Here is a 26982-nt window from a genome sequence, read left to right as displayed (position 1 = left end):
TTTCAACAGGCACTTGGTGAGAATGGGAAGCATCCGTTCATTGCGAAATCGCGGGGACAGAGGAGGAATTCACGGGATCAGAGCACTGAGAAACTCCAGAGGCTTCTGGTTCACCGCCCTGATTCCACAGATGTGGGTCAGAGGCAGAGATGGAAGTTGGAATGGACAAGCCTGCCCTCTCCTCGGCTCTCCATGGCTCTGTCCTCAGGCTGTTTCTGCAATTTGACATGAGGCCTGGCCCCAGGGAAACCAGTGGGGCCTCATCTCCTCCCTGTGCTGCTCTGAGGTGGAGCCTTCTCAGGGTCAGTCCAGCTCTGGAGCCCCTCTCCAGCTCAGTCACCAAAGCTGTCTGGTCCCAGGGCGGTGCTGAGTGACAGGCACGCCAGCCAATCCAATCGGCCATTTCATACCCAATGCGTGTGACTGATAAAGATTTAACGCCCTGTCTCCAAGACACAGGCTTTACATAAACAGCTTTAATGACTTCTTCACTTAGAGACAAGACTCCTTAGTGGTGGACCCTCAGGCATCCATGTAAGAAAGCTCCCGTATATACATGAACTGAGAAGTGTGTAGAAGAATAAATACTGTAATAGGTAATAAAATGTATGTATTTTTATTTATGTGCTACTTTGTCTTTCTCCCTCTCTGTGTATATACACATACATACAAAAATGTATTCATTCTATGGAAAACATGAAAGATGTAATATTCTTTACATATGAAATTTTAATTAATGTATTTTTTCTGATCATATGAACACCACAAATATAATTTTATAATTTTTTTACCTAACAATAAGTCTTAAATATACATGGACAATATCATAGTTTTTTTTTAATCATAATTAAAATGGTTGTGAAACATTCCACTTTAATTTATTCCTCCTAATCCCTAGGGTGGTACCTTAAGTGAGGGTTTCTCAGCCTCGGTACCATGGGCAGTTTGGGTTAGCCCATCCTTTTCAGAGACACTGCCCTGGACACTGCAGGATGTGGCTTCACATTCTGGTCTCTGCCTACTGGATGCCAGAAACATCCCTTCCCCTTAGCTGTGGTAATCAACACTGTCACTAGACATTGCCAAATGTTCCCTGGAGGACAAAATCACCCTAGGTTGAGAACCAATGGCATTTTTTTTTAAACTATCATTGTAAGACAAAGCCACCTGAACTTCCTTGCTGATGTCTCTTCACTTCTTTTTTTTTTTTTTTTTTTTGAGACAGAGCCTTGCTCTGTCGCCCAGGCTGGAGTGCAGTGGCATGATCTCGGCTCACTGCAAGCTCCGCCTCCCAGGTTCACACCATTCTCCTGCCTCAGCCTCCTGAGTAGCTGGGATTACAGGCGCCCGCCACCACACCTGGCTAATTTTTTTGTGTTTTTAGTAGAGACGGGTTTTCACCATGTTAGCCAGGATAGTCTCGATCTCCTGACCTCATGATCCGCCCACCTTGGCCTCCCAAAGTGCTGGGATTACAGGCATGAGCCACCACGCCTGGCCTCAACTTCTATCTAATTCTATTCAGAGGGAAAATTTCTAGAAGCGACATTCCTGTTGCAGAGAAGATATTCACTTGAGAACCTTGATATATATTTGCCAAATTTCTGTCCAAGTATCATTTTTAAAAAGTTAAAAACATGACTTTCATAGAAACACATACAGAGCATATGTCAAAGATGTATTTCTCTAATGCAGTGAGACAGCCAGCAAGACAGCGAGGCTGCAGCAGCATGGGGACAGAGTGCAGAAAGAGGTCGCAGAAGCCTTGGAAGAACGTCATTCAGTCATACAAGGACACCCTGATGCTTGCGCTGTGGTCCTTTCCAAGTCCACGGGGCGTTGTTCCTTTGTGTCAACACCAGATAAGACTCATGGGCATTGCTGTCAGTGTTGTGTGTGTTATAATACCAGGGACCCTCACATGGCTGTGTTAGATTCTAACCAATAGAAAATAATAAGTCAAAGCAAAGACCGTTACTGATTCCTTCCATTGTTTCTTCAGAGACTTTGGTTTAGCGCTCTGAACTTTCTGATTATCAGATCTTATGTGTTTGCTAATATATAAAATAACAAATTAGGCATAATGCCCTATAATTTTCTCAGTTTGATTAATTGCCTGAAATTTGATCTATCAGTCAGGGTTTGATTAGAATAGAGAAATCACATGTAATTTGAACAAGGAAAGATTAATACGAAGAATTGCCAGCTATAACGGTTTTGGAGCAATGAGGATTGGCTAGTAAAAAGTAAAGAGAACTCTAAGGAATATAAGAATAACAGATAAAAGGAGCGTCAACCCCTGGGGTTGAGATACAACATCCAGGGCCTCTGGGATTAAGATCCAGACCCTGTTTGAGGGGGCATGGCTGTGGCTCACTGAATGAAGAGAAGTTGCTGTGGTAGAAATCTGTCTCATCAGAATCACTCTGCTATAATACTGCCTTGTGGAGGTACTGGTGGAAGATACTCGGTGCTGCTGACTGCTGTGCACTTCAGGAGCTTGACAATGGAGCAAACTGCACGGGTTCTGGATCTGGACACTGCAGAAGCTGTGTTGCAGTACAGAACCCTGCCAAGAGGAGCACACAAGACTCTTGGAAAGAAGAGGAAAATCTCCTCTTACAATGTCGATCTAACATCATGCCAACTAGCAAAGGAAAAATGTTTAGAGGGTCCAAGTTCATTTCTGCAGAGCAGACATGAAAGGTTGAATTCGGAGCTGAGAGACAATAAGTGGACAACTGGCACATTTGGTCAAACTTGTAATTTTATATCTTAGATGGACAAATTAAACACAAGTCCATAGGTGTTTTCCTTACAAGCTTACATTTAAATTTGGGATCCTGGTCAGAATTTTGCTAAGGACTTCATTCTTTCCCAGTGTTTCAGGAAGGATACCGTGGGGCCAGAGCCACTTTTCTTTATTGTAAGGTCCTGGGCTGTGGCCCCTTTTGCTTTTCTGGGCTTCTTTCTCATGGGCGTCTGTTTTGGGAGCTTCATTTCCTCATCTGCTTTGACACTTTAATCTTGGACATTGTAGTGAAATGCTTCACATTGTCACACATTCTAATCTCAGAGACCACTCCAAATCTTTTTGAATTTTCTTGGCCATTGGAATTAGTACTCTGGAATCAGTACATTAAGAATGGTTTTTTAAAAACTATGAGCTAGAATTTCCACATTTTAGAAGAAATGGTCAGTATAAATTTGGAGAAGCAGTTTCTAGCTAGTAGTAGCTGTGCAGAAAAACAGTTTTATTGATAAGTATCTGATTTGGATTTAGGAACCAGCTAGGATGAAAAATTCAATTGAGGTCTGGCCAGATAGACATAAATTTTATTTTTCCTTTATATTCTGTGTCCAAAAGACAAATTGTCATGAGTTATTTTTTTTTTTTCTGAAGTATCCGTTTGTTTCTCAGCTTTGGAATTAGAGGTGTAGAAAATAAACGGGACTCAACAGGCTAAGATTTTGTTTAAAAAGATGTTCTTATTTATTTATATTAAAAAATTTCTAAACTTTTTTTTTGCAAGAAACTGTATGTCAGCATTTTCATTTTTGATAGATAAATTTTATATTTGGGATTTTGATTATTGTTTCTCCACCAGAATTCCTTATGGATTTTTGTAATAATCTGTATTTAGTGTGTTTAATTATTTGCTTTCCATTTATATTTATTTTGGGATTTCTTTTTTAAGAGAATGGCACCCGTGACAGCATACTGTTAATATTACCCTTGTATCATACTTTACCGTGCCATCTCTGAAGAATATTACAGACCATTTTGGAGCATGGTGAATAACAAATTTTTACCTTAGGAGTTCACTTGAATAGTCATTTTTATATTTGTGACTGCAAGTCACTTTTAGGGGCTGTACTTCCTTAGTACTGGTAGCATTATTATCCAATGGACTTTTATAGCTTTCATTAGGTTTTCTTATGTTTTTGTTCTTTAAAGAACATTTTACTTAACTTAGTATTTCATTTTTCATCTATATTATGAGGCAGTAAGAGTCTTCTGTTTTTCCAAAGTTGAGACTGCTTTATATTTATTTCATATTGTCTACAGCTGTAGTGTTCAATACATTAGCCACTAGCCACATGTGGTTATTTAAATACGATAAAATAAAAATTGGCCGGTCGTGGTGGCTCACGCCTGTAATCCCAGCACTTTGGGAGGCCGAGGTGGGCAGATCATGAGGTCAGGAGATCGAGACCATCCTTACTAAGACGGTGAAACCCCATCTCTCTTAAAAATACAAAAAATTAGCCGGGCGTGGTGGCGGGCGCCTGCAGTCCTAGCTACTCAGGAGGCTGAGGCAGGAGAATGACGTGAACCTGGGAGGCAGAGTTTGCAGTGAGCCGAGATGGCGCCACTGCACTCCAGCCTGGGGGACAGAGCGAGACTCCATCTCAAAAAAAAAAAAAAAAATTATTAAGTTCTTTAGTTGCACTAGCCATATTTCAAATACTTGATGGATACATGTGGCTAGTGGCTAACATAATGGATAGCACAGATATAAAGCATTTCCTCGTCATACAAAGTTCTATTGGATAGTGCTGGTCTGTAGCTTATAGGATGGTATCTTAGTCTGCTTCAGCTGCTAAAACAGAATACCATAAATTAGGTAGCTTAAACAGTAGGTATTTTGACCAGGCGTGGTGGCTTATGCCTGTATTCCTAACACTTTGGGAGGCCGAGGCAGGTGGATAACTTGAGCTCAGGAGTTTGAGACTAGCCTGAGCAGCATGGCAAAACCTTGTCTCTACAGAAATTAGCTGGGCATGGTGGTGCATGCCTGTAGTCTGAGCTACTTGGGAGGCTGAGGTGGGAGAATTGCTTGAACCTGGGAGGCGGAGGTTGCAGTGAGCCATGATCGCACCACTGTACTCCAGCCTGGATGACAGAATGAGACTCTGTCTCAAAAAACAAAAAACGAGATATTTCTCACAGTTCTGGAGACTGGAAGTGCAAGATCAAAGTGTTGGCAAATTACGTTTCTTAAAGAGGGCCTGCTTCCTAGATTGGAAATGGCCATCTTCTCTCAGTATCCTCACATGGTAGGGAGAAAAGCAGCTCTAGTGTCTCTTCTTATAAAGGAAGTAATGCCACCATAGGGGCTCTATTCTCATGACCTCATCTAAACCCAATTCTCTCCTAAAGGCCACGCCTCCCAATATCCTCACCTTGGGGGTTAGGGCTTTATCATATGAATTTTTTTTTTTTTTTGAGACAGAGTCTCGCTCTGTCTGTCACCCAGGCTGGAGTGCAGTGGCACAATCTCGGCTCTCTACAAGCTCCGCCTCCTGGGTTCACGCCATTCTCCTACGTCAGCCTCCTCAGTAGCTGGGACTAAGGCGCCCGCCACTGCGCCCGGCTAATTTTTTGTATTTTTAGTAGAGACGGGGTTTTACCATGTTAGCCAGGATGATCTCGATCTCCTGACCTCGTGATCCACCCGCCTCGGCCTCCCAAAGTGCTGGGATTACAGGCATGAGCCACTGCGCCCGGCCTGTCATATGAATTTTGAGGGAACACAAACATGCAGTCTGTAGCAGATGGTAATAGGCTGATATATTACACTTGTTGATGTAAATCTGATAGGTTTCTTTCTCTCCAAGGACAGCTTTTTAAATATTTAACAATACCGATAATTTTTCAGGTTCTGTGAGCATTTTATAATTTATAATTTGCAAACTTAAAATAATCTATAATCTATTTTGTCCTAACAATTACAAATATATTTTTTATTTCAGATTATATATATTCCTACCAGATGGAGATAATTACAGCTTTAAAAATTATTTTTTCATTTTATTTCACATATTGACATTAAATTTTTATTGACACATAATAATTGTACATATATATGGGGTACAATGTGATGTTTTAATACATGTACTCAATGTGTAATGATCAAATCAGGGTAATTTGCATAATGATTTTTCTGTAGGGAGAAAATTCAAAATCTACTCTTCTGGCTATTTTCAAATATATGATACGTTATTGTTAACTATACTCATCCTACTATGCAATAGGACACCAGAACTTATTCCTGGGTTCTACATCTGTTTATTAAGCCAACCGAGGATTGGAAATATTGGAAAAAGAAATTGCGTCTGTACTGAACATGTACAGACTTTTTTCTTCTCCTTATTCCTTACACAATATAGTACAATAACTATTTGCATGACATTTACATCGGATATTATGAGTGATCTAGAGTTGATATGAAGTATATGGGAGGATGTGCAAGGGTGATGTGCAAATACTGTGTCATTTTATATCAGGGACTTGAGTATCCTTTGTTATCCTCAGGAGATCCTGAAACTAGTCCCCCATGGATACTGAGGGCTGACTGTATAGTCCTATCCTCACGGAACTTTCATTCTAATGAGGGAAGACTGACTGTAAACAAAATATATGTAATAGGTGGTGGTAAGTACCGTGGAGAAGTAACAAATGGGGCAAAGTGAGTTATACAGCTCCATTCTTAGAAACCTTGGAGTACTTTTCTTAGTTTATACTCGTGGTGGTTTCCTTTTGTCTCCTTTATTACATGGGACTCTGACATGTGCCCATAGCTAGGGTGGCAGGTAGGATCTACCCGAAAAGCATCCTGCTGATACAGGACCAAAGCATCCTGTTGTTCTCGAGCCTATAAAAAGAGCTAATGGTCTTGCTTCTCTTAACTGTGGCCTCCTACACTGTGTTTTGGATGATTGGTGATGTCTTGGATATTCTGTTTCTTTGGAACTTTGAATATACAACACTTTACTAGGGAATTAGCAATGGAAGCAGAGCAAAGCTGTACAGAGGAAACAATGCATAACTCTGATGGAACTGAAGTCATGAGGCAGCAGAGAGCTTAAATTGCAGCTTTAAAAATTTTTATTTTTTAGAGGGAATTTAATTGGGAGTAACAGAAGTAATAGTTAATGGAGCCAGAATGCTTGAGTCATATAATTGAAAAGCAGAGTTGGGAGCAACAGATGCTAAAGAGTAGTTGCTGTAGTTCCTCTTTGGGTCGTAGGAGCAGTTGTCATATTACTATATAGCTACTGAATGAAGAAGAGTTCTTAGTGAGGCCTGGGTGAACAGCTCTTCTTAGTATTCTGTGTGACCCCATTTGACCTTTTAACAAATCTCTAAGTAAATAAATAGCCCCTAAGGTAAACTAAGTTTTTCTCTGCTATTTTTTTGCTTGAGAGAGCTATAACTGTAATAGACTTATATTTCTGAACATTTCAGTGCTTGCCAATATTTGGTAATATTTATGTTTCCTATATTTGTCATGAACATTCTTCTTCCAGTACATTTTTTGTTAAATTATTGTTTCATGCATAAAAGTTCACCTTTTATTGTATAAAATTGACTCAGATTAATTTATACACATTGACAATGGGTAAATAGAATTTTTCAGATTATTAAAAGCTGAAGGATGCCCATGTAAGCAAAAAAACAAAAACAAAAACAAAAAAAAAACCATCAAAAATAAACCCAAACCCCTCAAACAATTTCGAACACAAAACATTCTTCTCATGCCGGCATCCATGCTTGCAGCTGTGAAGGGGGCAGGAATCAGCGAGGTGACCTGGGCTGAGTCCCGGGAGTGGGAAGAGGTGACAGGAAGGGGATCTGAGGAGGAGAACAGGGGTCCTGGTGGTCTGTGCTTCTTCCCAGACACGGGAGCTGTAGAGGGGACCTCTGCAGCAGATGCTAGGGGGGCCACTAGGCCCAGGCAGTCTTGGGACTTGGGTCTGTCCTGCTGTGCATCCATAGTGGGTGCTTTAGAAACGGGAGGCCCACCAGAAGCCCCTGTTGCAAGTGAGGACAAAGTGTGGGAAGGCCGTGAGGGTCTGCAGTCCGAGATGGCCTTGTCCTCAACGTGCAGTGCACTGTTGATGCGGGGCCTAGGGGCCTGGGATCTGGGGGAGCCACCCCTGGGGGCGAGTGTCTGCCCTGGTGCTGTATCTGCCTTGTTTTCACATTGGGTGTGACTCGAAGAGACAGCCTGAGGTCCGTCCTCACTCACTGTGTTTGAGGAACTGAGGGCCAGCTGGCAGTGGGATGAGGCTGGCCCCCTCCTCCGCTTTTGTTCCCGGAGGCCTTCCATAGAGCTGTGGGAGCTTGGGCTGGCATTTCGTTTGGGGCACGATCTGGTCCGGGAGGTCTGGGATCTCTGGTTATATCTCACTTCTGACCTCTGGGCACCTGCTGCAGCTGTGGCTGAGGCCGAGAAATGGGAGGGGCCTCCATCCACTGCATTGAGTAGTGACCCCGACATGGGGTTCAATGTGGAGGGGGGAGGGGCTGCTGCGGCAGCTGCAGGAGCCGACCTTGTTCTTCTCCTGCCGGCATCCGTGCTTGCAGCTGGGAAGGGGGCAGGAATCATCGAGGTGACCTGGGCTGAGTCCCGGGAGTGGGAAGAGGTGGCAGGAAGGGGATCTGAGGAGGAGAACAGGGGTCCTGGTGGTCTGTGCTTCTTCCCAGACACGGGAGCTGTAGAGGGGACCTCTGCAGCAGATGCAAGGGGGGCCACTAGGCCCAGGCAGTGTTGGGACTTGGGTCTGTCCTGCTGTGCATCCATAGTGGGTTCTTCAGAAACGGGAGGCCCACCCGAAGCCCCTGCTGCAAGTGAGGACAAAGTGTGGGAAGGCCGTGAGGGTCTGCAGTCCGAGATGGCCTTGTCCTCAACCTGCAGTGCAGCGTTGATCCGCTGGAATGCTGCCTCTTTTTCCAGGTGCAGGTCTTCAGCCGTGACCCGGTACCCCAGCTCTAAGAGAGGTGGCAGCATCAAAGGCTCCCCTCGCCTGCGTGGCAGCAGGGGAATCTTGCGTCTACGGGTCCTAGAGGCCTGGGATCTGGGGGAGCCACCCCTTGGGGCGAGTGTCTGCCCCGGTGCTGTATCTGCCGCCTTTTGACACCGTATGTGACCCGAAGAGACAACCTGAGGCCTGTCCTCACTCACTGTCTTTGAGTAACTGAGGGTCAGCTGGCAGCAGGATGAGGCTGGCCCCCTCCTCTGCTTTAGCCCCGGCAAGCCTCCCGTGGAGCTGTAGGAGCTGGAGATGGCATTTCGTTTGGTGCTCAAGCTCGTCCAGGAGGTCTGGGATGTCTGGTTATATCTGATTTCTGAGCTCTGGGCATGGAGGTCTGTCTGCAGAGACCCGGGCCTGGGCCCAAAGGGAGAGAGGCCTCCATTGTCCCGCAGGGGCTGAAATGCAGACCGTGCATCCCCGGTGACCTCGGGGACCGTTCTCTGATCATCAGGATTTTCTTGGACTCTGGGATCCTTGTCCTGCTCAGGCATCCCTGCCCCGCTCTCCTTGAGGGCCCTCAACACTATCTTCCCTGGACACAAGTCTGGGGACAGCCGGGTGTTTTGAACCCCAAAGGGGTGACTACCTGCTCCTGGGCCCCACAGAGTCCTTGTGCTCAGTGTAGTGGCTGAGCTGGAGGATGCCCTGGAACTCGGAGCACACAGCACTGGCTTACTGTGGTACCTGTGCGGTGAAATTGAAGGGAGAATCACCAGGATGGAGCACAGGTCTTGCAGGATCACGGAAAACCTTCTTAGAGTTGTCTTGACACCACTGATGTCGAGTGTCCGGGTGCTTGTAGGACGGCCTGCCACTCAGTCCAGGGGCAGGAGCAACGGGGAGATCCCACAAGCAAAGTGAACTGGGGGATGGGCTGAAGGCAACTGAGCCCTACTCACAGGTCCTCGGCCTTGGCCCAAACAGGAATGAGGGGCACAGAGTGCCCGGGTAACCGCTCCTGGGAGCAGTGGGGAACCGTTAGATGCTTGAACTCTCGAGAGCTGGGCTCTGAGCGTCCTCATCCAGCTGCCAACTCGGCCAAAGTCTAAGCCAGCAGATTCTTCTGTTGCCGGGCAACGTGCCTTCTAAACCTGAGGGAGTGGGCGTGTGAGCACATAATGGCACCAGTGACAGAGCGACCATAATGGATTAATAAGCGCAGCCAGGTACCCGTGCAAGGCACTTGCTGGCAATGGCAGGAGGCGGACGTAGGGGGTCATGCAATAGGTACTGGAGGGAGAGACACGGGCACAAAGGTCACAGGAGGAACAGGTGCCCACAATGGCTGCAGATCTGCCCGTGGATCACTGAAGATTCCTGCTCTCCTGCTGAGGTGGAGACTGCAGTGAGCTGAGATCACACCATTGCACTCCAGCCTGGGCAACGAGTGCAAAACTGAGTCTCCAGATAAAAAAAAGAAAAAGAAGAAAAAGAGGCCGGGTGTGGTGGCTTATGCCTATAATCCTAGCACTTTGGGAGGTCGGGGTGGACGGATCACGAGATCAGGAGTTGGAGTCCAGCCTGGCCAACATAGTGAAACCCCGTCTCCAGTAAAAATACAAAATTTAGTCAGACATGGTGGGCAGGAGAGAGCATGTGCAGGGGAACTCCCATTTATAAAACCATCAGATCTCATGAGACTTATTCACTACCATGAGAACAGCATGGGGGAAACTGCCTCCATGATTCAATTATCTCCACCTGGCCCCACCCTTGACACATGGGAATTGTTACAATTCAAGATGAGATTTGGGTGGGGACAGAGCCAAACCATATAATTCTTCCCCAGCCTCTCCCAAATCTCATGTCGTCACATTTCAAAAGCAATCATGCCTTCCCCAAAGTCCCCCAAACTCTTATTTCAGCATTAACTCAAAATTCCATAGTCCAAAGTCTCATCTGAGACAAGGCAAGTCCCTTCCACCTATGAGCCTGTAAAATCAAAAGCAAGTGAGTTATTTTCTAGATACACAGGGATACAGGCATTGGGTAAATACACTCGTTTCAAATGGGAGAAATTGGCCAAAGCGAAAGAGCTACAGGCCCCATGCAAGTCCAAAACCCAGCAGGCAAATCTTAAAGCTCCATAATGACCTCCTTTGACTCCATGTGTCACATCTAGGTGATGCAAGAAGTGGGTTCCCAGGGTCTTGGGCAGCCCCGCCCCTGTGGCTTTGCAGGGTACAGCCTCCCTTCTGGCTGCATTGAGTGTCTGCAGCTTTTCCAGGCACACAGTGCAAGCTGTCAGTGGATCTACCATTCTGGGGTCTGGAGGATGGTGGCCCTTTTCTCACAGCTCTGCTTGGCAGTACCCCAGTGGGGACTCTGTGTGGGGGCTCCAACCCCATATTTCCCTTTGACACTGCCCTACCAGAGGTTATCCATGAGGGGCCCCCCCCTTCTCCCCCGCAGCAAACTTTTGCCTGGATTTCCAGGCATTTTCATACATCTTCTGAAATCTAGGCGGAGGTTCATGAACGTTAATTCTTGACTTCGGTGCATCTGCAGGCTTAACACCGCCTAGAACCTGAAAGGCTTGGAACTTGCACCCTCTGAAGCCATGGCCTGAGGTGTACCTTGGCCCCTTTTACCTATGGCAGGAGCAGCTGGGATGCAGGGCACCAAGTTCCTAGGCTGCACACAGCAGGGGGTTCTGGACCCACAAAACCATTTTTCCTTCTAAGCCTCCTGGCCTGTGATGGGAGGGTCTGCTGTGAGGGTCTCTAACATGCCCTGGAGATGTTTGCCCCATTGTCTTGGTGATTAACATTTGGCTCCTCATTACTTACGCAAATTTCTACAACCCAGTCTCCTCAGAAAATAGATTTTTCTTTTCTCTTGCATCATCAGGCTACAAATTTTCTGAACTTTTATGCTCTGCTTCTTCTCGAATGCTTTGCTGCTTAGAAATTTCTTCTGTCAGATACCTTAAATCATCTCTCTCAAGTTCAAAGTTCCACAGATCTCTAGGGAACTCTAGAAAAAAATTCTTATTTTCACTCTTTTGTGCCTATCTTATGCCCGATTCTAATACAGGTGCACAATGCCTGCAGTGTCTTTGCATAGTAAGAGTGACTTTACTCCATTTCCCCACAAATTCCTCATCTCCCTCTGAGACCACCTCCGCCTGGACCTTATTGTCCATATCACTATTAACATTTTGGTCAAAGCCGTTCAACAAGGCTCTAGGAAGTTCCAAACTTTCCCACATTTTCCTATCCTCTTCTGAGCCTTCCAAACTGTTCCAGCCTCTCCCTGTTACCCATTTCCAAAGTTGCTTCCACATTTTCGGGTATCTTTACAGCAGCACCCCACTCTACTGGTATCAACTTATTGTATTAGTCTGTTCTCACACTGCAAATAAAGACATACCTGAGACTGGGTAATTTATAAAGGAAAGAGGTTGAATTGACTCACAGTTCTGCGTGGCTGGGGAGGCCTCACAATCATGGTGGAAGGCAAGGAGGTGCAAAAGCATGTCTCACATAGTGGCAGGCAGGAGAGAGCATGTGCAGGGGAACTCCCATTTATAAAACCATCAGATCTCTTGAGACTTATTCACTACCACGAGAACAGTATGGGGGGAACCATCCCCCTGATTCAGTTATCTGCACCTGGCCCCACCCTTGACACGTGGGAATTATTACAATGCAAGGTGAGATTTGGGTGGGGACACATCCAAACTATATCAGTAGGTTTTGACTTCTTGCTTGATTGCTAGGTTGCATAGAGGACAAACATGGAAATTAATGAAGTACCTTAATATCTGGCTTCAGATCTTAGACAGGATCAGAGGGCCAGCTCAAATTTGCAAGGAGGGGAGGTAGATCCCACCATTTTATGGGTGAATGGCAAAATCAAACAGAAATTATGTGGGATGGGAGATACTGATGCAGGCATCTTTGGAAACATTCTACTTAGCTAATTTTATGCTAGGCTTTAGGTCAAGAAGGAGAGAGAGAGCTGACATGCTGTGGTACACACTTATAGTCCCAGCTACTTGGAAAGCTGAGGCAGGAGGATTGCTTGATCCCAGGAGTTTGAGGTAGTGTGCGATGATCGGATGATCGTTCTTGTGAATAGCCACTAGCCACTGAACTCCAGCTTGGGCAACATTGAGACACCCTGTCTCTTAATTTAAAAAAAAAAAAAAGGAGGAAAGAAAGTGGTCTCAGTTTTTAATGTAAATATTTTTAATGGGATAATGATATTTTAAGATTAATGTATATTGTATGTCAGTTAACTATTGGTCAATAATTATATAAAACTTAAGGTACGAAAAACATTTATTTTTGCTAACATATCTGTGAGTTGACTGTTCTTGGCTTGGTGAGGCTGCAAGCTGCAGATAGAGTGTAGGTATGTTTTCTGTTTGTTTGTTCCCCCTTGGATCAGTGGACTACCTGAGAATGTGTTTTTGTCACAGTGATGGAATCACAAGGAAACTCCAGTTCTGGAAGTACATTTTAAGCCATTGCTTCTATCATGTCCACTAACATTCAGTCAGCCAAAGCACATACCTTGTCCATGGCTAACATTGATAGTATAGATAAATATACCTGATCTCTAGCAGGAGGAACTGCATTGTCTTGGGGAAAGGTTGTAGATATAGGGAGGGGTGATGAGTTGGGAATAATAATGTAGTCTGCCACAACCATATTAAAGTGTAACTGGATATGGTTGATGCAGAATTTTGAACCTTTGTTTTAATTCTGATTTTTACTCTTTTCCCCCATGTAGTGCCCTTTTGTAATACAGTAATTCTCATGATTTTTGTCTGAATTGAAATCTTCTATGAGATTAGATTGTCTACAAAAATACAGTCGATCCTCCTTGTTTTCAGCTTTTGTATTTGTGAACTCACCTACTATTTTTTGTAACCCCCAAATCAGTACTCACAGCACTTTCATAGTCATGTGTTTGCGTAGAGTGTCAAAGAATTTGAGTTTGAACAGGATGATATTCTGCCTTCTTTTTCAGCTCTCATACAATAGTCAGGTATGCTTTTTGTGGTCTACTTAATGCCATGCTTTTCCTATTTTTGTGCTGTTTGTTGGTTGTTTTGCCATGTAAATTAACCCCCAAGCATAGTGCTGAAGTGCTGCTTAGCATTCACAAGTCCAAGAAGTCTGTGATGTGCCTTGCAGAGAAAATACATGCATTAAATAAACTCCAGGCGTGAGTGCTGTAGTGCCATTGGCTGTGAGTTCAATGTTAATGAATAAACAATGTATATTATCTATTTATTCATTCATTTAATTAATTATTATTATTTTTTTTGAGATAGAGTCTCACTGTGTTGCTCAGGCTGGAGTGCAGTGGTGCAGTCTTGGCTCACTGCAACCTCTGCCTCCTGGGTTCAAGCGATTCCCCTGCCTTAGCCTCCCAAGTAGCTAAGCCTACAGGCATGTGCCACCATGCCTGGCTAATTTTTTTTTTTTTTTTGTAGTTTTAGTAGAGATGGGGTTTCATCACGTTGGCCAGGCTGGTCTCGAACTCCAGACCTCAAATGATCTGCCCGCCTTGGCTTCCCAAAGTGCTGGGATTACAGGCATTAGCCACTGTGCCTGGCCAACAATATATATTAAATAAGCACACATACAACAAAAGTAGGTGTTGGTAAGCTTACAAAAATGTGACCAGTAGCTTGCTGAAACCTAAGTTTTTATTTGTTCATGGAACTTTCTAGACTGTAACTACACTGAATGATGAGAATCTGCTGTAATCTTTTTAGGTGCTGTAGATGAGCCATTGGATTAAATTATTACAGTATGTTTCAGACTGCTCTATGTTGAACCCTAGTGAAATGCTTCTCAAACCCTCATAAGGATCACAATCTCATGTCCTTTTTTTTTTGTTATTAAATGCCCAGTATGTGTTAGCGATTTAAACAAAATTCAAATATTTTTTTTTTTTTGAGACAGAGTCTCGCTCTGTCACCTAAGCTGGAGAGTGCAGTGGCATGATCTCGGCTCACTACAACCTCTGCCTCCCGGGTTCAAGCGATTCTCCTGCCTCAGCATCCTGAGTAGCTGGGATTACAGGCGCCCGCCACCACGCTGGGCTAATTTTTGTATTTTTAGTAGAGACGGGGTTTCGCCAGGTTGTCCAGGCTGGTCTGGAACTCCTGACCTCATGCGATCTGCCTGCCTTGGCCTCCTAAAGTGCTGGGATTACAGGCGTGAGCCACCATGCCTGGCGTTGACTTTTTCATAATAACCATTCTGACTGGTGTGAGATGGTATGCCATTGTGGTTTTGATTTGCATTTCTCTAATGATCAGTGATGTTGAGCTTTTTTTCATATGCTTGTTGGCCACATGTGTGTCTTCTTTTGAAGTGTGTGTTTATGTCCTTTGCCCACTTTCTAATGAGATTTTTTTTTTCTTGTAAATTTGTTTAAGTTCCTTATCAGTGTTGGACATTAGATCTTTGTCACATGCATTGTTGCAAAAATTTTCTCCCATTCTGTAGGTTGTCTGTTCACTCTGTTGATAGTTTCTTTTGCTGTGCAGAAGCTTCAAGAAGAAAGGAATCCGATTGGTTCTGTGTCTGTCTCTTTTGGTATTCTCAGACTTATGTAGTCATCCATATAGAAAGATGATTAGGAAAATAGGACAAGAATAGCAGAAATCTACATAAAAATGTAGGAAATTAAAATTAGTTACCAGCATACAAAAACTACTATATGTTATAATTACATACTATAACTCACCCCTCCTTGCCAAATATTCTCTCTCTTTTGACTTCAAAATCATGGCTTATATGTACTTTCTCTATTTCCCAGATGCAAATATAATTAATTGACTTTATTTATCTAGGAAATGTTACTGATATCTTAATTGTAGTCATTGGCTTGAGTGACGGGTTTTGGTAATTCAACTACTATTACTTGAAAGTAGTAGATTTCATAGGATACTGTTATAAAATCTTTTTAACCTCTTTTCTGATTTCAGGAGTAATTAGTAATTGTGGTTTACTGGAAAATTCAATGAATAGGGTGTTAAAGGAAGCAATTCATTAATAATATATCTAATCTATTGGGAGACTGAGGCAGGTGGATCACCTGAGTTCAGGAGTTCGAGACCAGCCTGGCCAACATGGCAAAACTCCATCTTTACTAAAAATACAAAAATTCGCTGGGCATGGTGGTGCATTCCTGTATTCCCAGGTACTCGGAAGGCTGAGGCAGGAGAATCACCTGAACTCCAGAGGTGGAGGTTGCAGTGAGTCAGGATCGCAGCACTACACTCCAGCCTGGGTGACAGAGTGAGACTCCATCTCAAAAAAATAATAATAATAAAATAAAAAATTAAATTAAAAAAAAGCGGGCCGGGCGCATTGGTTCAGGGCCGGGCACGGTGGCTCAAGCCTGTAATCCCAGCACTTTGGGAGGCTGAGGCAGGCGGATCACGAGGTCAGGAGATCAAGACTATCCTGGCTAATGTGGTGAAACCCTGTCTCTACTAACAATACAAAAATTAGCTGGATGTGGTGGCAGGTGCCTGTAATCCCAGCTATTCCAGAGGCTGAGGCAGGAGAATCACTTGAACCTGGGAGGCAGAGGTTTCAGTGAGTCCAGATCATGCCACTGCACTCCAGCCTGGGCGACAGAGCGAGATTCTATCTCAAAAAAAAAAAAAAAAAAAAAGCAACAGAAGCAAATGAGAGTGCCTGGGAGTGGTTATTGTGGGGCATTCCCGTTTCTGTGACCCAGGTCATGTCCCTCCCTAAGCCCTGGTCTCTCTTGCCTCCTGCAGGGCTGGTGAATTACCAGATCTCCGTCAAGTGCAGTAACCAGTTCAAGTTGGAAGTGTGTCTTTTGAATGCAGAAAACAAAGTCGTGGACAACCAGGCTGGGACCCAGGGCCAGCTGAAGGTGCTGGGTGCCAACCTCTGGTGGCCATACCTGATGCACGAACACCCCGCCTACCTGTACTCGTGGGAGGTAATGGTGGTTTGGGACTTGCTTAAGGGAGGTCTTTTGCCCCCATCTGGTAGCCCTGGCTTCAGCAGGAGCCCAGGGTAGGTGAACGGGCAGGTGTGGTCCTCTGAGCTTTCTGATGTTTCCCACCCTTGGTGGGAGGCCCAGATTTTTTATCTATTTATTTATTTTTATTTATTTATTTATTTATTTATTTGTTTATTTATTTATTTATGTTTTGTGATGATCTCACTCTGTCACCCAGGCTAGAATGCAATGGCCTGATCACAGCTCACTGCAGCTTTGAGCTGCAATCCTCCTACCTTGGCCTCCTGAGTAGCTGGTACTACAGGCACATGCCACCATGCCTGGCTAATTAAAAAAATTTTTTTTGTAGGCCGGGCATGGTGGCTCACGCCTGTAATCCCAGCACTTCGGGAGGCTGACGCGGGCGGATCACTTTAGGCCAGGAGTTGGAGACCAGCCTGGCCAACATGGTGAAATCCCGTCTCTACTAAAATATGAAAACTTACAGGGCATGATGGTGCACGTCTGTAATCCCAGCTACTCGGGAGGCAGAGGCAGGAGAATTACTTGAACCCAGGAGGCAGGGGCTGCGGTGAATTGAGATCATGCCACTGCACTCTATCCTGGGTGACAGAGTGAGACTGTCTCAAAAAAAAAATCCTTTTTATAGAGTTGGGGTCTTACTCTGTTGCCCAGGCTGGTCTTGAACTCCTGGACTCAGGTGATCCTCCTGCCTTAGCCTCCCAAAGTGTAGGGATTCCAGGCATGAGCCACCTCGTCTGGTCAAGGAGAAGGCCTGATTTTGAAGGGCAGGTCCCAGGGTCAGCCAGTGAAGGGCAGAGCCTCTGATTGCTGCTTCTCTGCAGGCCCAGAGGCGACTGCTGGGGTGCATGCACGAGGGGTCTTCCTGCTGTAGGGCAGGCCAGATGGGGCTCAGGCTGTCGGGGCGCTCACACCTGGCGCTTTGGCTGTCATAGGTGCGGCTGACTGCACAGAAGTCACTGGGGCCTTTGACTTCTACACACTCCCTGTGGGGCTCCGCACTGTGCCCGTCACCGAGAGCCAGTGGGTGAGAGCCAGTTTCATTTGCGGTAGAGGCAGCAGAGGTTGTAGAAATGCTCCTTGAGGCAGATGCCACACCCCAATTTCATGGAGTGATTTGGGCTGAGCCGAGTCTGCAGCAGGCAGAAGGCTCTGAGATGTTGTCCGAGCCTGGGCAAAGGACAATTCAGAGCTCGGGGGAATAGGGGTGTGCTCAGCACGACTGGGTGGACAGGCCCTTTGTTGTGAATCATACAGGCTTCCAGGAGCGGGTGCCTGAGGCTTCCAGACAGGCTTTGGGAGGTGGCCAGAGGAGCAGGAAATGGAGGGAGCGCCCAGGCTGGAGAGGTTCAGCCAGGCTGTCACAAGGCTTTGAAGCTTCCCATCTGAGAGCCTGGCTATTGGAGAATGTGGGTTTGGAACTTGAGGCTAGGAGGTTCTGTTCTGTCCTGTGCCAGCCACAGCCTTCGGATGGGCAGAGCAATGATGGGGGGAAGATATAAAAGAAAAGAACTGAGGAAAGAAGAAGAAAACCAGCTTCAACAACAGTCTAGGCCGGATGCGGTGGGTCACGCCTGTAATCCCAGCAGTTTGGGAGGCTGAGGTGGGTGGATCACCTGAGGTCAGGAGTTCGAGACCAGCCTGGTCAACAGGTAGTGAATCCTGTCTCTACTAAAAATACAAAAATTAGCTGGGCATGGTGGTGGACGTCTGTAATCCCAGCTACTAGGTAGGCTGAGGCAGGAGAATGGCCTCAGGTGAACCAGGAGGCAGAGATTGCAGTGAGCTGAGATAATGCCACTGCATTCCAGCCTGGGCTATAGAATGAGACTCTGTATCTCAAAAAAAACAAAACAAAACAAAAAAACACAACAGTCTGTTCTGTGGAGGCCTTGGGCAGATGCTGGGAGCTCTGAGCACGGACTGGTCCCTCTGTTGGGAGCCTCTTCCCTTCATCCCTCCTGGTTAACTTGACTCAGCATAAAGGCCATTTCTTCTAAGAGCCTGTCCCTGACTCTCCAATCCGGGATGTGTCTGTTGTCTCATAGAGTGCCCAATTCCTGCCAACACTTGTCATTTCCATTCGCAACATTTCTTTCATTGTTTGTTTTTCAGAGTCAGGGTCTCATTCTGTTGCCCAGGCTGGAGTGCAGTGGTGCAATCATGGCTCGTTGCCATCTCAACCTCCTGGGCTTAAGCGATCCTCCCCACTCAGCCTCCCAAATAGCTGGGACCACAGACGTGCGCTGCCTTGCCAGGCTAAATTTTAATATTTTTTTTCCCCACGAGTCAGAGTCTTGCTCCGTCTCCCAGGCTGGAGAGCAGTGTTGCAATCTTGGCTCACTGCATGCTCTACCTCCTGGGTTCAAACAGTTCTCCTGCCTCACCCTCCCGAGTAGCTGGGATTACAGGCTCACGCCACCATGCCCAGCTAGTTTTCTTCTTTATTTTTTGTTGAGATGGGGTTTCACCATGTTGGCCAGGCTGGTCTCGAACTCTTGACCTCGTGATCCACCTGCCTTGGCCTCCCAAAGTGCTCACAGGCTTGAGCCACCATGCCCGGCCCTAATTTTTAAATTTGTTGTAGTAACAAGGTCTTGCTATGTTGCCCATGCTGGTCTCAAGCACCTGGTCTCAAGTAAGCCTCCCAAAGTGCTGGGGTTCTAGGCGTGAGCCACCTCGCCTGGCACTTGCACCGTTTTTCTGTGCATGCATCTCCACTCCCACTGCCCAGGACCTGTGGACTTAGATTTGAGTCATTACTGAGCGCCTAGCACCCAGCCCTGTGCCTACCTCCCACCTTGCACTACCTGTTTGCTTGATGCATTAATAAATATTCCACCTGAATCCAAAGCCCATTCACTCCTGTGTTCAAGAGCTATTTCAGGAAGCGAACCTCATTTTTGGCACTGTCCAGTCCAGTGACCTCAGCTCTGTGTACCTGGCAGGGTGGCTATGCCTCTGGGGGAATTGGATTCAGGGGTGGGGGAGAAAGAGTGATGTTAGAGAGCTCGGTCTAGGACTAGAGGAACGTGCCCTTATATAAAACACATCTCAAGTTAGGGAAGAAAGCAGCGGCTCTGTGCTTTGTTTTTTTTTTTTCTTTTCTTTTTTTTTTTTTTTTGTTTGTTTGTTTGTTTGGGGGCAGGGTCTTGCTCTGTGGCCCAGGCTGGAGTGCAGTAGCGTGATTTCGGCTCACTGCAACCTCCACCTCCCGGGTTCAAGCAATTCCTGTGCCTCAGCCTCCCGAGTAGCTGGAGTTACAGATGCGTGCCACTATGCCTGGCTAATTTTTGTATATTTAGTAGAAATGGGGTTTTGCCACGTTGGCCAGGCTGTTCTTGAACTCCTGACCTCAGTGATCTGCCTGCCTCAGCCTCCTGAAGTGCTGGGATTACAGATGTGAGCCATCATGCCTGGCCCCCAGTTGTGTTCTGTCAGGGGAAGATGGGACAGAGAGGATGGGAGGGTGTCTGAGCCTTTCCCGGACTGACGGAACCTGTGTCTTCTCTCTTTTGTGGACAGGATGGTGATTGCTCACACCAAAGCCTTGGACCCCTCCCAGCTTGTGACCTTTGTGACCAACTCCACCTACGCAGCAGACAAGGGGGTGAGCCTGGGGGTCCCCACCCCATTTCTCCCTGCCTCTTTTCCTGGGCTTGTCCTGAAGCCTGCTCATGGGAACAGCTGGAAAGAACCATGTGCTGCCAGTCTGAGCTTTTTATTTTGTTTTACTTAGAAAGATAGAGACAGGGTCTTGCCATGTTGCCCAGGCTGGTCTCGAACTCCTGGGCTCAAGTGATCCTCCTGCCTCGGCCTTCCAAAGGGCTGGGGTTACAGGCGTGTGCCACTGCACTCAGCTGCAGCCAGTCTGTTTTCAAAGATGGTCTTTGGGTTAATGACAATTCTCTCTCTGCTTACTCTCCAGGCAGTGTGGCTTTCTGAATCCAAGGAGGCTGGGCATAGGGAGATGGGATTTGTTTGCTCAGTTTGGACTCAGCATTTTTTGTACTCGATTTAATAGACTCATAAAATGTCAAAGGTTTAAGTGAGCTTAGAGTTCATCTGGCCCAAACCTGGCTGATCAGAATCTCCAGGGGAAGTTTTTTTGAAATGCCAGATCTCTGCATTCTGAGATCCTGATTTAGTAACTCCAGGGTTGGAACCTGAGGTTTTTTTTTTTTTTTTTTTTTTTTTTTTTTTTTTTTTTTTGTGAAGGCAAGGTCTTACTGTGTTGCTCTGGCTGGAGTGCAGTGGTGTGATCACAGCTCACTGCAGCCTTGAATTCCTGGGCCTAAGCAACCCTCTTGCCTCAGCCTTCCAAGTAGCTGGGACTCCAGGTGTACACCACTGTGCCCGGCTAATTTTAAATGTTTTTGTAGAGATGGGATCTCACTATGTTGCCCAGGCCAGTCTCAAACTCTTGAGCTCAAGTGATCCTCCTGCCTTAGCCTCCTAAAGTGCTGGGATTACAGGCATGAGCCACCGTGCCTGGCTGATACTAGCATTCTTTTTTTTTTTAAAAAAAGATAGAATCTTGCTCTGTTGCCCAGGCTGGAGTGCAGTGGCACAGTCTCAGCTCACTGCAACCTCTGCCTCCCAGGTTCAAGTAATTCTCCTGCCTCAGCCTCCCAAGTAGCTGGGATAACAGGCACATGCCACCACGCCTGCGCTTGATCGTGGGAGGCAGAGGTTGCACTATTGTGCCACTCCATTCTAGCCTGGGCAACAGAGCGAGACTCTGTCTTCTAAACAAAGCGAAAAAAGATTATCTGCGAGAATGAGTGCATTGGCCCCTTGGGTGGGAGCGCTTCTCCAGGGCAAGGTGAGGGGATGCCCAGTGCTGGGAGTGCTGCCTGGAGAGGAGTCAGTTCCAGTGGCAGGGGCCCTGGGTTTTGGCTGAGGACTGCGTGTTGGCAGCTGCTCTGCCTCTCACAGCCCTTCCCAGCTGCACACGTCGTGAGCGTCAGTGTGCAATCACAGGCCTGCCTCCTTTGGGCCACTTTGTGACCATGTTTTTTGCTGGGGGGGCAGGGTAATTTCAGGATCTAAATTGGTGCAGTTGGATGTTCTCAGCCCTGAGAGGCAGCTCTTCCCGTTCTAGGCTTTTTGTTTTGTTTTGTAGAAATGGAGTCCTACGATGTTGCCTAGGCTGGTCTCAAACTCCTGGGCTCAAGTGGTCCTCCCACCTTGGCCTCCCAATGTGCTGGGATTACAGGCATGAGCCACTGTGCCGTGCTAATTTTCTTGATACTATTTTTTGTAGAGCTGGGGTCTTGCTGTGTTGCCCAGGCTGGTCTCGAACTCCTGGCCACAAGCCACCCTCCTGCCTCAGCCTCCCAGAGTGCTGGGATTACATCCCCTTCTTACCTTCTCTGTCAGAGGAGCCCCCACAGCATGTGAGTACTGAGTCATGCGGTCTTGTGGTTGCTGAACCGGCTCTGCTGCTCTGGTCCTAGGCTCTGTATGTGGATGTGATCTGTGTGAACAGCTACTACTCTTGGTATCGCAACTACGGGCACCTGGAGTTGATTCAGCTACAGCTGGCCACCCAGTTTGAGAATTGGTGTAAGACATCACAATCCCATTATTCAGAGTGCGTATGGAGTGGAAACGCTTGTAGGGTTTCACCAGGTAAGCGGTGTTGAACTTTCTGCTTGTGTATTCTCTCTGGGCAGAGATGCCACTTGCCTCCCCCACCCTGCCCTGCACCCACTGCAGTGCTCCCCTTGCTTCAGCTTTGGGCTCACCTCCCGCTACCCTGTCCACGTTCCCTTCTCACCAGCAGCCAGGCCTCTGCCCCACTCGCTTGGTCCTCAAAGGTTGACTCCTTACTGGCCTTGTTTCCAGACAGCCTCCTGTCACCCATGCCCAAGTGGTCTTTCTAACAAATCCAAATTTTTGTGTGTTTTTGAGACCGCCTCTCTCTCTGTCACCCAAGCTGGAGTGCAGTGGTGCGATCACTGCTCACTGCAGCCTTAACCTCCTGGGCCCAAGCGATCTTCCCACCTCAGCCTCCTGAGTAGCTGGGACCATAGGCACAGGCCAACATGCCTGGCTAATTTTTTTTACTTTTGTAGAGATGGGGCCTTGTTGTGTTCCCCGGGCTGGTCTTGAATTCCTGGGATCAAGTGATCCTCCTGCCTCAGGCTCACAAAGCGCTGGGATTACAGGTGTGAGCCACTGTGCCCGGCCACAAATCAAAATTTTTGAGTCCTATCATTGGCTCCCCCAGGCCCATAGGACAAAGTCCTAACCCCTAGTCAGGACACTCAGTGTCCTCTGCTCTCTCCTGGGTTTTCATCCTCTTCTCTTCTCACTCCTGGCCACTGATCTGTTTCCACTGCCCTCATTTGCTCTCCTGCTCTTGCTTGAGCTATTCTTTCTGCCTGGAATGCCCATGTTGGCACCATAATCACCAACTAAAAGATCCTTTTCTTTTTATGTTTTTAGAGATAGGGTCTTGCTATGTTGCCCAGGCTGGTCTCAAACTCCTGGACTCAATTGATCTTTTTGCCTTGGCCTCCCAAAGTGCTGGGATGAACAGGTGTGATCCACTGTGCTAGCCTTTTTGTATTTTTTATTTTTTTCCTGACAGGGTCTTGTTCTGTTGCCCAGGCTGGAGTGTGGTGGTGTCATCATAGCTCACTGCAGCCTCGAACTCCTGGGCTGAAGCAATTCCCCTGCCTCAGCCTCCTGAGTAGCTGGGACTACAGGCATGCACCACCATGTGCAGCCTAGTTTTAAAATATTTTGTAGAGATGCAGTCTCGCTATGAGGCTGGTCTTCACCTCCTGTCTTGGACTCCCAAAGTACTGGGAATACAGGCATGAGTCACGACATGTGGCTGAAAAGATTCCTATTTGGCGTCTGAGTCTCCTCATAGCTGTCCCCTCTGTGGGGAGGTTTACCCCACCTGCCCCAGGCGGAGGGAACCTTCCCTGTGCTCTGCCCTGTTGCAGCCAGAACCTGGCTCTCCCAACATTCTCGCCAGGCACCGTTGTTATTTCTTTGGCTCTCTCTTTGATCGGACTGTGGGCTCAGGAGACAGGAGTCCTATTTATTGTTGTTTCCCAGGTACTCTGCAATAGCTGACACAGCACATGCTAAATAATACCTCTTGAGGGCATGGGTGAGATCTTAGAGCCATGTTTAATCACTCACTTTGTCTTTTTTTTTTTTTTTTTTTTTTGAGATGGAGTCTCACTCTGTCACCCAGGCTGAAGTGCAATGGTGTGATCTCAGCTCACTGCAACCTCAACGTCCTAGGCTCAAGTGATTGTCCTGCCTCAACCTCCCAAGCAGCTGGGATTACAGGCACCCGCCACCATGCCCAGCTAATTTTTGTATTTTTGTAGAGGTGGGGTTTTGCCATGTTGGCCAGGCTGGTCTCGAGCTCCTGACGTCAAGTGATTTGCCTGCTTCGGCGTCCCAAAATCCTGGGATTACAGGCCTGAGCCACCATGCCTGGCCTGTCCTCATTTGTTTATCCATCTCATTTTTTGTCCTTCTCACCAAAGATATGTTGCTTTGTCTTGTGGGTTTTTTTTCATGTGGATTCCTGAACCCCATCCAGCCCCTTGTCCCCTCCTCAGCCAGCTCACACTCTTTTGCACAGCTCCTGGGACTCCCGTTGACACACAGGGAACAGCCACCCACAGTGGACTGCACTGTTCTGTTTGCACCCTTAAATTTATCGTGCTTACAGAATGACACTTCTGCAAACTAGTCAAGTAGGGGGAGGTGGTTTGTGGATATGCACCCTTGTTCATTCTCTTTGAAAAGGTAATCAGCTTTGAATTCTTTCTCCTTTGAGGAGGAGTTTCACTTGTCGCCCAGGCTGGAGTGTAGTGGTGCAATCTTGACTCACTGCTACCTCCGCCTCCCAGGTTCAAGCAATTCTCCTGCATCAGCCTCCCAAGTAGCTTGGATTACAGGCATGCACCACCATGCTCACCTAATTTTTTTTTTTTTTTTTAGTAGAGATGAGGTTTCACCATGTTGTTCAGGCTGGTCTTGAACTTTTGACCTCAAGCGATCCACCTGCCTTGGCCTCCCAAAGTGCTGGAATTACAGGCATGAGCCACCATGCCCAGCCCCAGTTCTGAATTCTTAAGAAACTCGAGAGGGTCTAGGTGAGCATTGATAGAACCTCTGCAGTGCTGGGTGTGGTGGCTCACACCTGGAATGCTAGCCCTGTTGGAGACCGAGGTCAGAGGATCTCTTGAGCCCAGGAGTTTGAGACCAGTCTGCACAACATGGACCCCTTCTCTACAAAATATTTAAGATGGGTTTTGGCTGGGTGCAGTGGCTGACGCCTGTAATCCCAGCACTTTGGGAGGCTGAGGTGGGTGGATCACGAGGCCAAGAGTTCAAGTCCAGCCTGACCAACATGGTGAAACCCCATCTCTACTAAGAAAACACAGAAATTAGCTGGGTGTGGTGGCATGCACCTGTAATCCCAGCTACTCAGGAGGCTAAAGCAGGAGAATCGCTTGAACTGGGGAGGTGGAGGTTGCAGTGAGGCGAGATTGTGCCACTGCACTCCAGCCTGGGCGACAAAGCAAGACTCCATCTCAAAAAAAAAAAAAAAAATAGTTGGGTATGGTCGTGCTTGCCTCTAGTCCCAGCTACTTGGGAGGCTGAGGTAGGAGGACTGTTTGAGCCCAGTAGGTCAAGGCTGCAGTCCGCCATAATTGCACCACTGTACTCCCACCTGGGTGACAGAGTGAGACCTTGTTTCAAAAAAGAACCTTTGCAATGATGGAAATGCCCCATGTCTGCACTGTCTGAAATGGTAGCCACTAGCTACATGTGGCTATTGAGGTCTTGATGTATGACTAGGATAACTGAATTTATTTGGTTTAATTAAAAAAAATTTTTTTTTGAGACAGCCTCACTCTGTTGCCCAGGCTGGAGTGCAGTGGCATAATCACAGCTCTGCTCAGCCTCCTGGGCTTAAGTGATCCTTCCTCCTCGGCCCCCCAAGTAGCTGGAGCCACAGGCATGCGCCACTACACCTAGCAAATATTTAGCCTTTTTATAGAGACTGAGTTTCACTGTGTTGCCTAGGCTTATCTTGAACTCCTGAGCTCAAGTGATCCTCCTGCCTCGACCTCCCAAAGTGCTGGGATTACAGACCTGAGCTACCATGCCCAGCCTGATTTAGTTTAATTTCATTTTACATTCATTCATTCATTCATTCATTCATTCATGAGATAGGGTCTTGTTCTGTCACCCAGGCTGGAGTGTAGTGGTGCAAACACAGCTCACCACAGCTTTGACCTCCGGGACTGAAGCAGTCCTCCCACCTGAGCCTCCCAAGTAGCTGGGACCACAGGTGTGTGCCTCCATGCTTGGCTAACTTTTGTACTTTTTGTAGGCTAGTCTTGAACTCCTAGGCTCAAGCAGTCCTCCCACCTCGGTCTCCCAAAGTGCTTGGATGACAGACATGAGCCAGCGCACCTGACCTAAAGACATATTTTTCCTTCTAGTGTAGTTCAGCCTTAAGACTGTATCAGCAGATAGAGATGGAAAAGGAAGAAAAATTAAGTATCAGATTATATTTATAAATAAAGCAGTTACTAATTGATGTTTTTTTTTTAAACCTCCTTTTTAATTCTGGGTTACATCATTCCCTGGCTGTCTTTACCCTAGCATCAGTGAGTCCTGCAGTCACTGCAGCCCCCAGTGAGGACTGATATTTTGGTCACCATCAAGTGGATCTTTATTTTTATCTAACATTTACAATTCTGCCAGTTCTTACTCTTAATTCTCTTTGCCTTGAATCCCAGGATCCACCTCTGATGTTCAGTGAAGAGTACCAGAAAAGTATGCTAGAGCAGTACCATCTGGGTCTGGATCAAAAACGCAGAAAATACGTGGTTGGAGAGCTCATCTGGAATTTTGCGGATTTCATGACTAACCAGTGTAAGTGGCAGTTTAGCGCATGGGATAATGTACCCGTCCTCATTTTTTCAGGTTGCCTTGCCCATTCTGGACATTTTGGCTGTAAGAATATTGGAAACAAAGTGGGGAAGCTGGTTTAATCCATGTAGGTTGTGTTGAGAATTTCCTAGGAAAAGTAAGTTGTGCTTAGGAAGTAGGAAAGCAGTCAGGCCCCCGCTTCCCACATACGGTCAAAAAGCAAACATGAGAGTCTGCTAT

At 46.6% G+C, this 26982-nt stretch overlaps 1 protein-coding gene across 2 annotated transcripts in view; it reads left to right on the top strand.

Moving 5' to 3' along the window:
• The window catches only part of LOC117980604 (putative inactive beta-glucuronidase-like protein SMA3), a 40956-nt gene extending 14212 nt beyond the window's left edge, over positions 1-26744 (top strand). Inside the window, exons 4-7 of one of the 2 annotated variants that reach the window (XR_008625633.2) lie at positions 16583-16770; positions 20341-20425; positions 22275-22449; positions 26610-26744. Coding sequence is in view for 1 of the 2 variants with exons in the window: in XM_055113698.2 (XP_054969673.1) it covers positions 16583-16770; positions 20341-20425; positions 22275-22375 (374 nt within the window). In the remaining variant the exon portion in view is untranslated. Of the gene's footprint in view, positions 1-16582; positions 16771-20340; positions 20426-22274 lie in introns of both variants that reach the window. The other variant, XM_055113698.2, reaches the window with a different exon arrangement.
• Positions 26745-26982: the final 238 nt, after the last annotated feature.

The sequence above is a fragment of the Pan paniscus genome, chromosome 5 (assembly GCF_029289425.2).
Source record: "Pan paniscus chromosome 5, NHGRI_mPanPan1-v2.0_pri, whole genome shotgun sequence".
In the NCBI taxonomy this organism is placed as follows: domain Eukaryota; kingdom Metazoa; phylum Chordata; class Mammalia; order Primates; family Hominidae; genus Pan; species Pan paniscus.
This window is presented reverse-complemented; position numbering and strand designations above follow the sequence as displayed.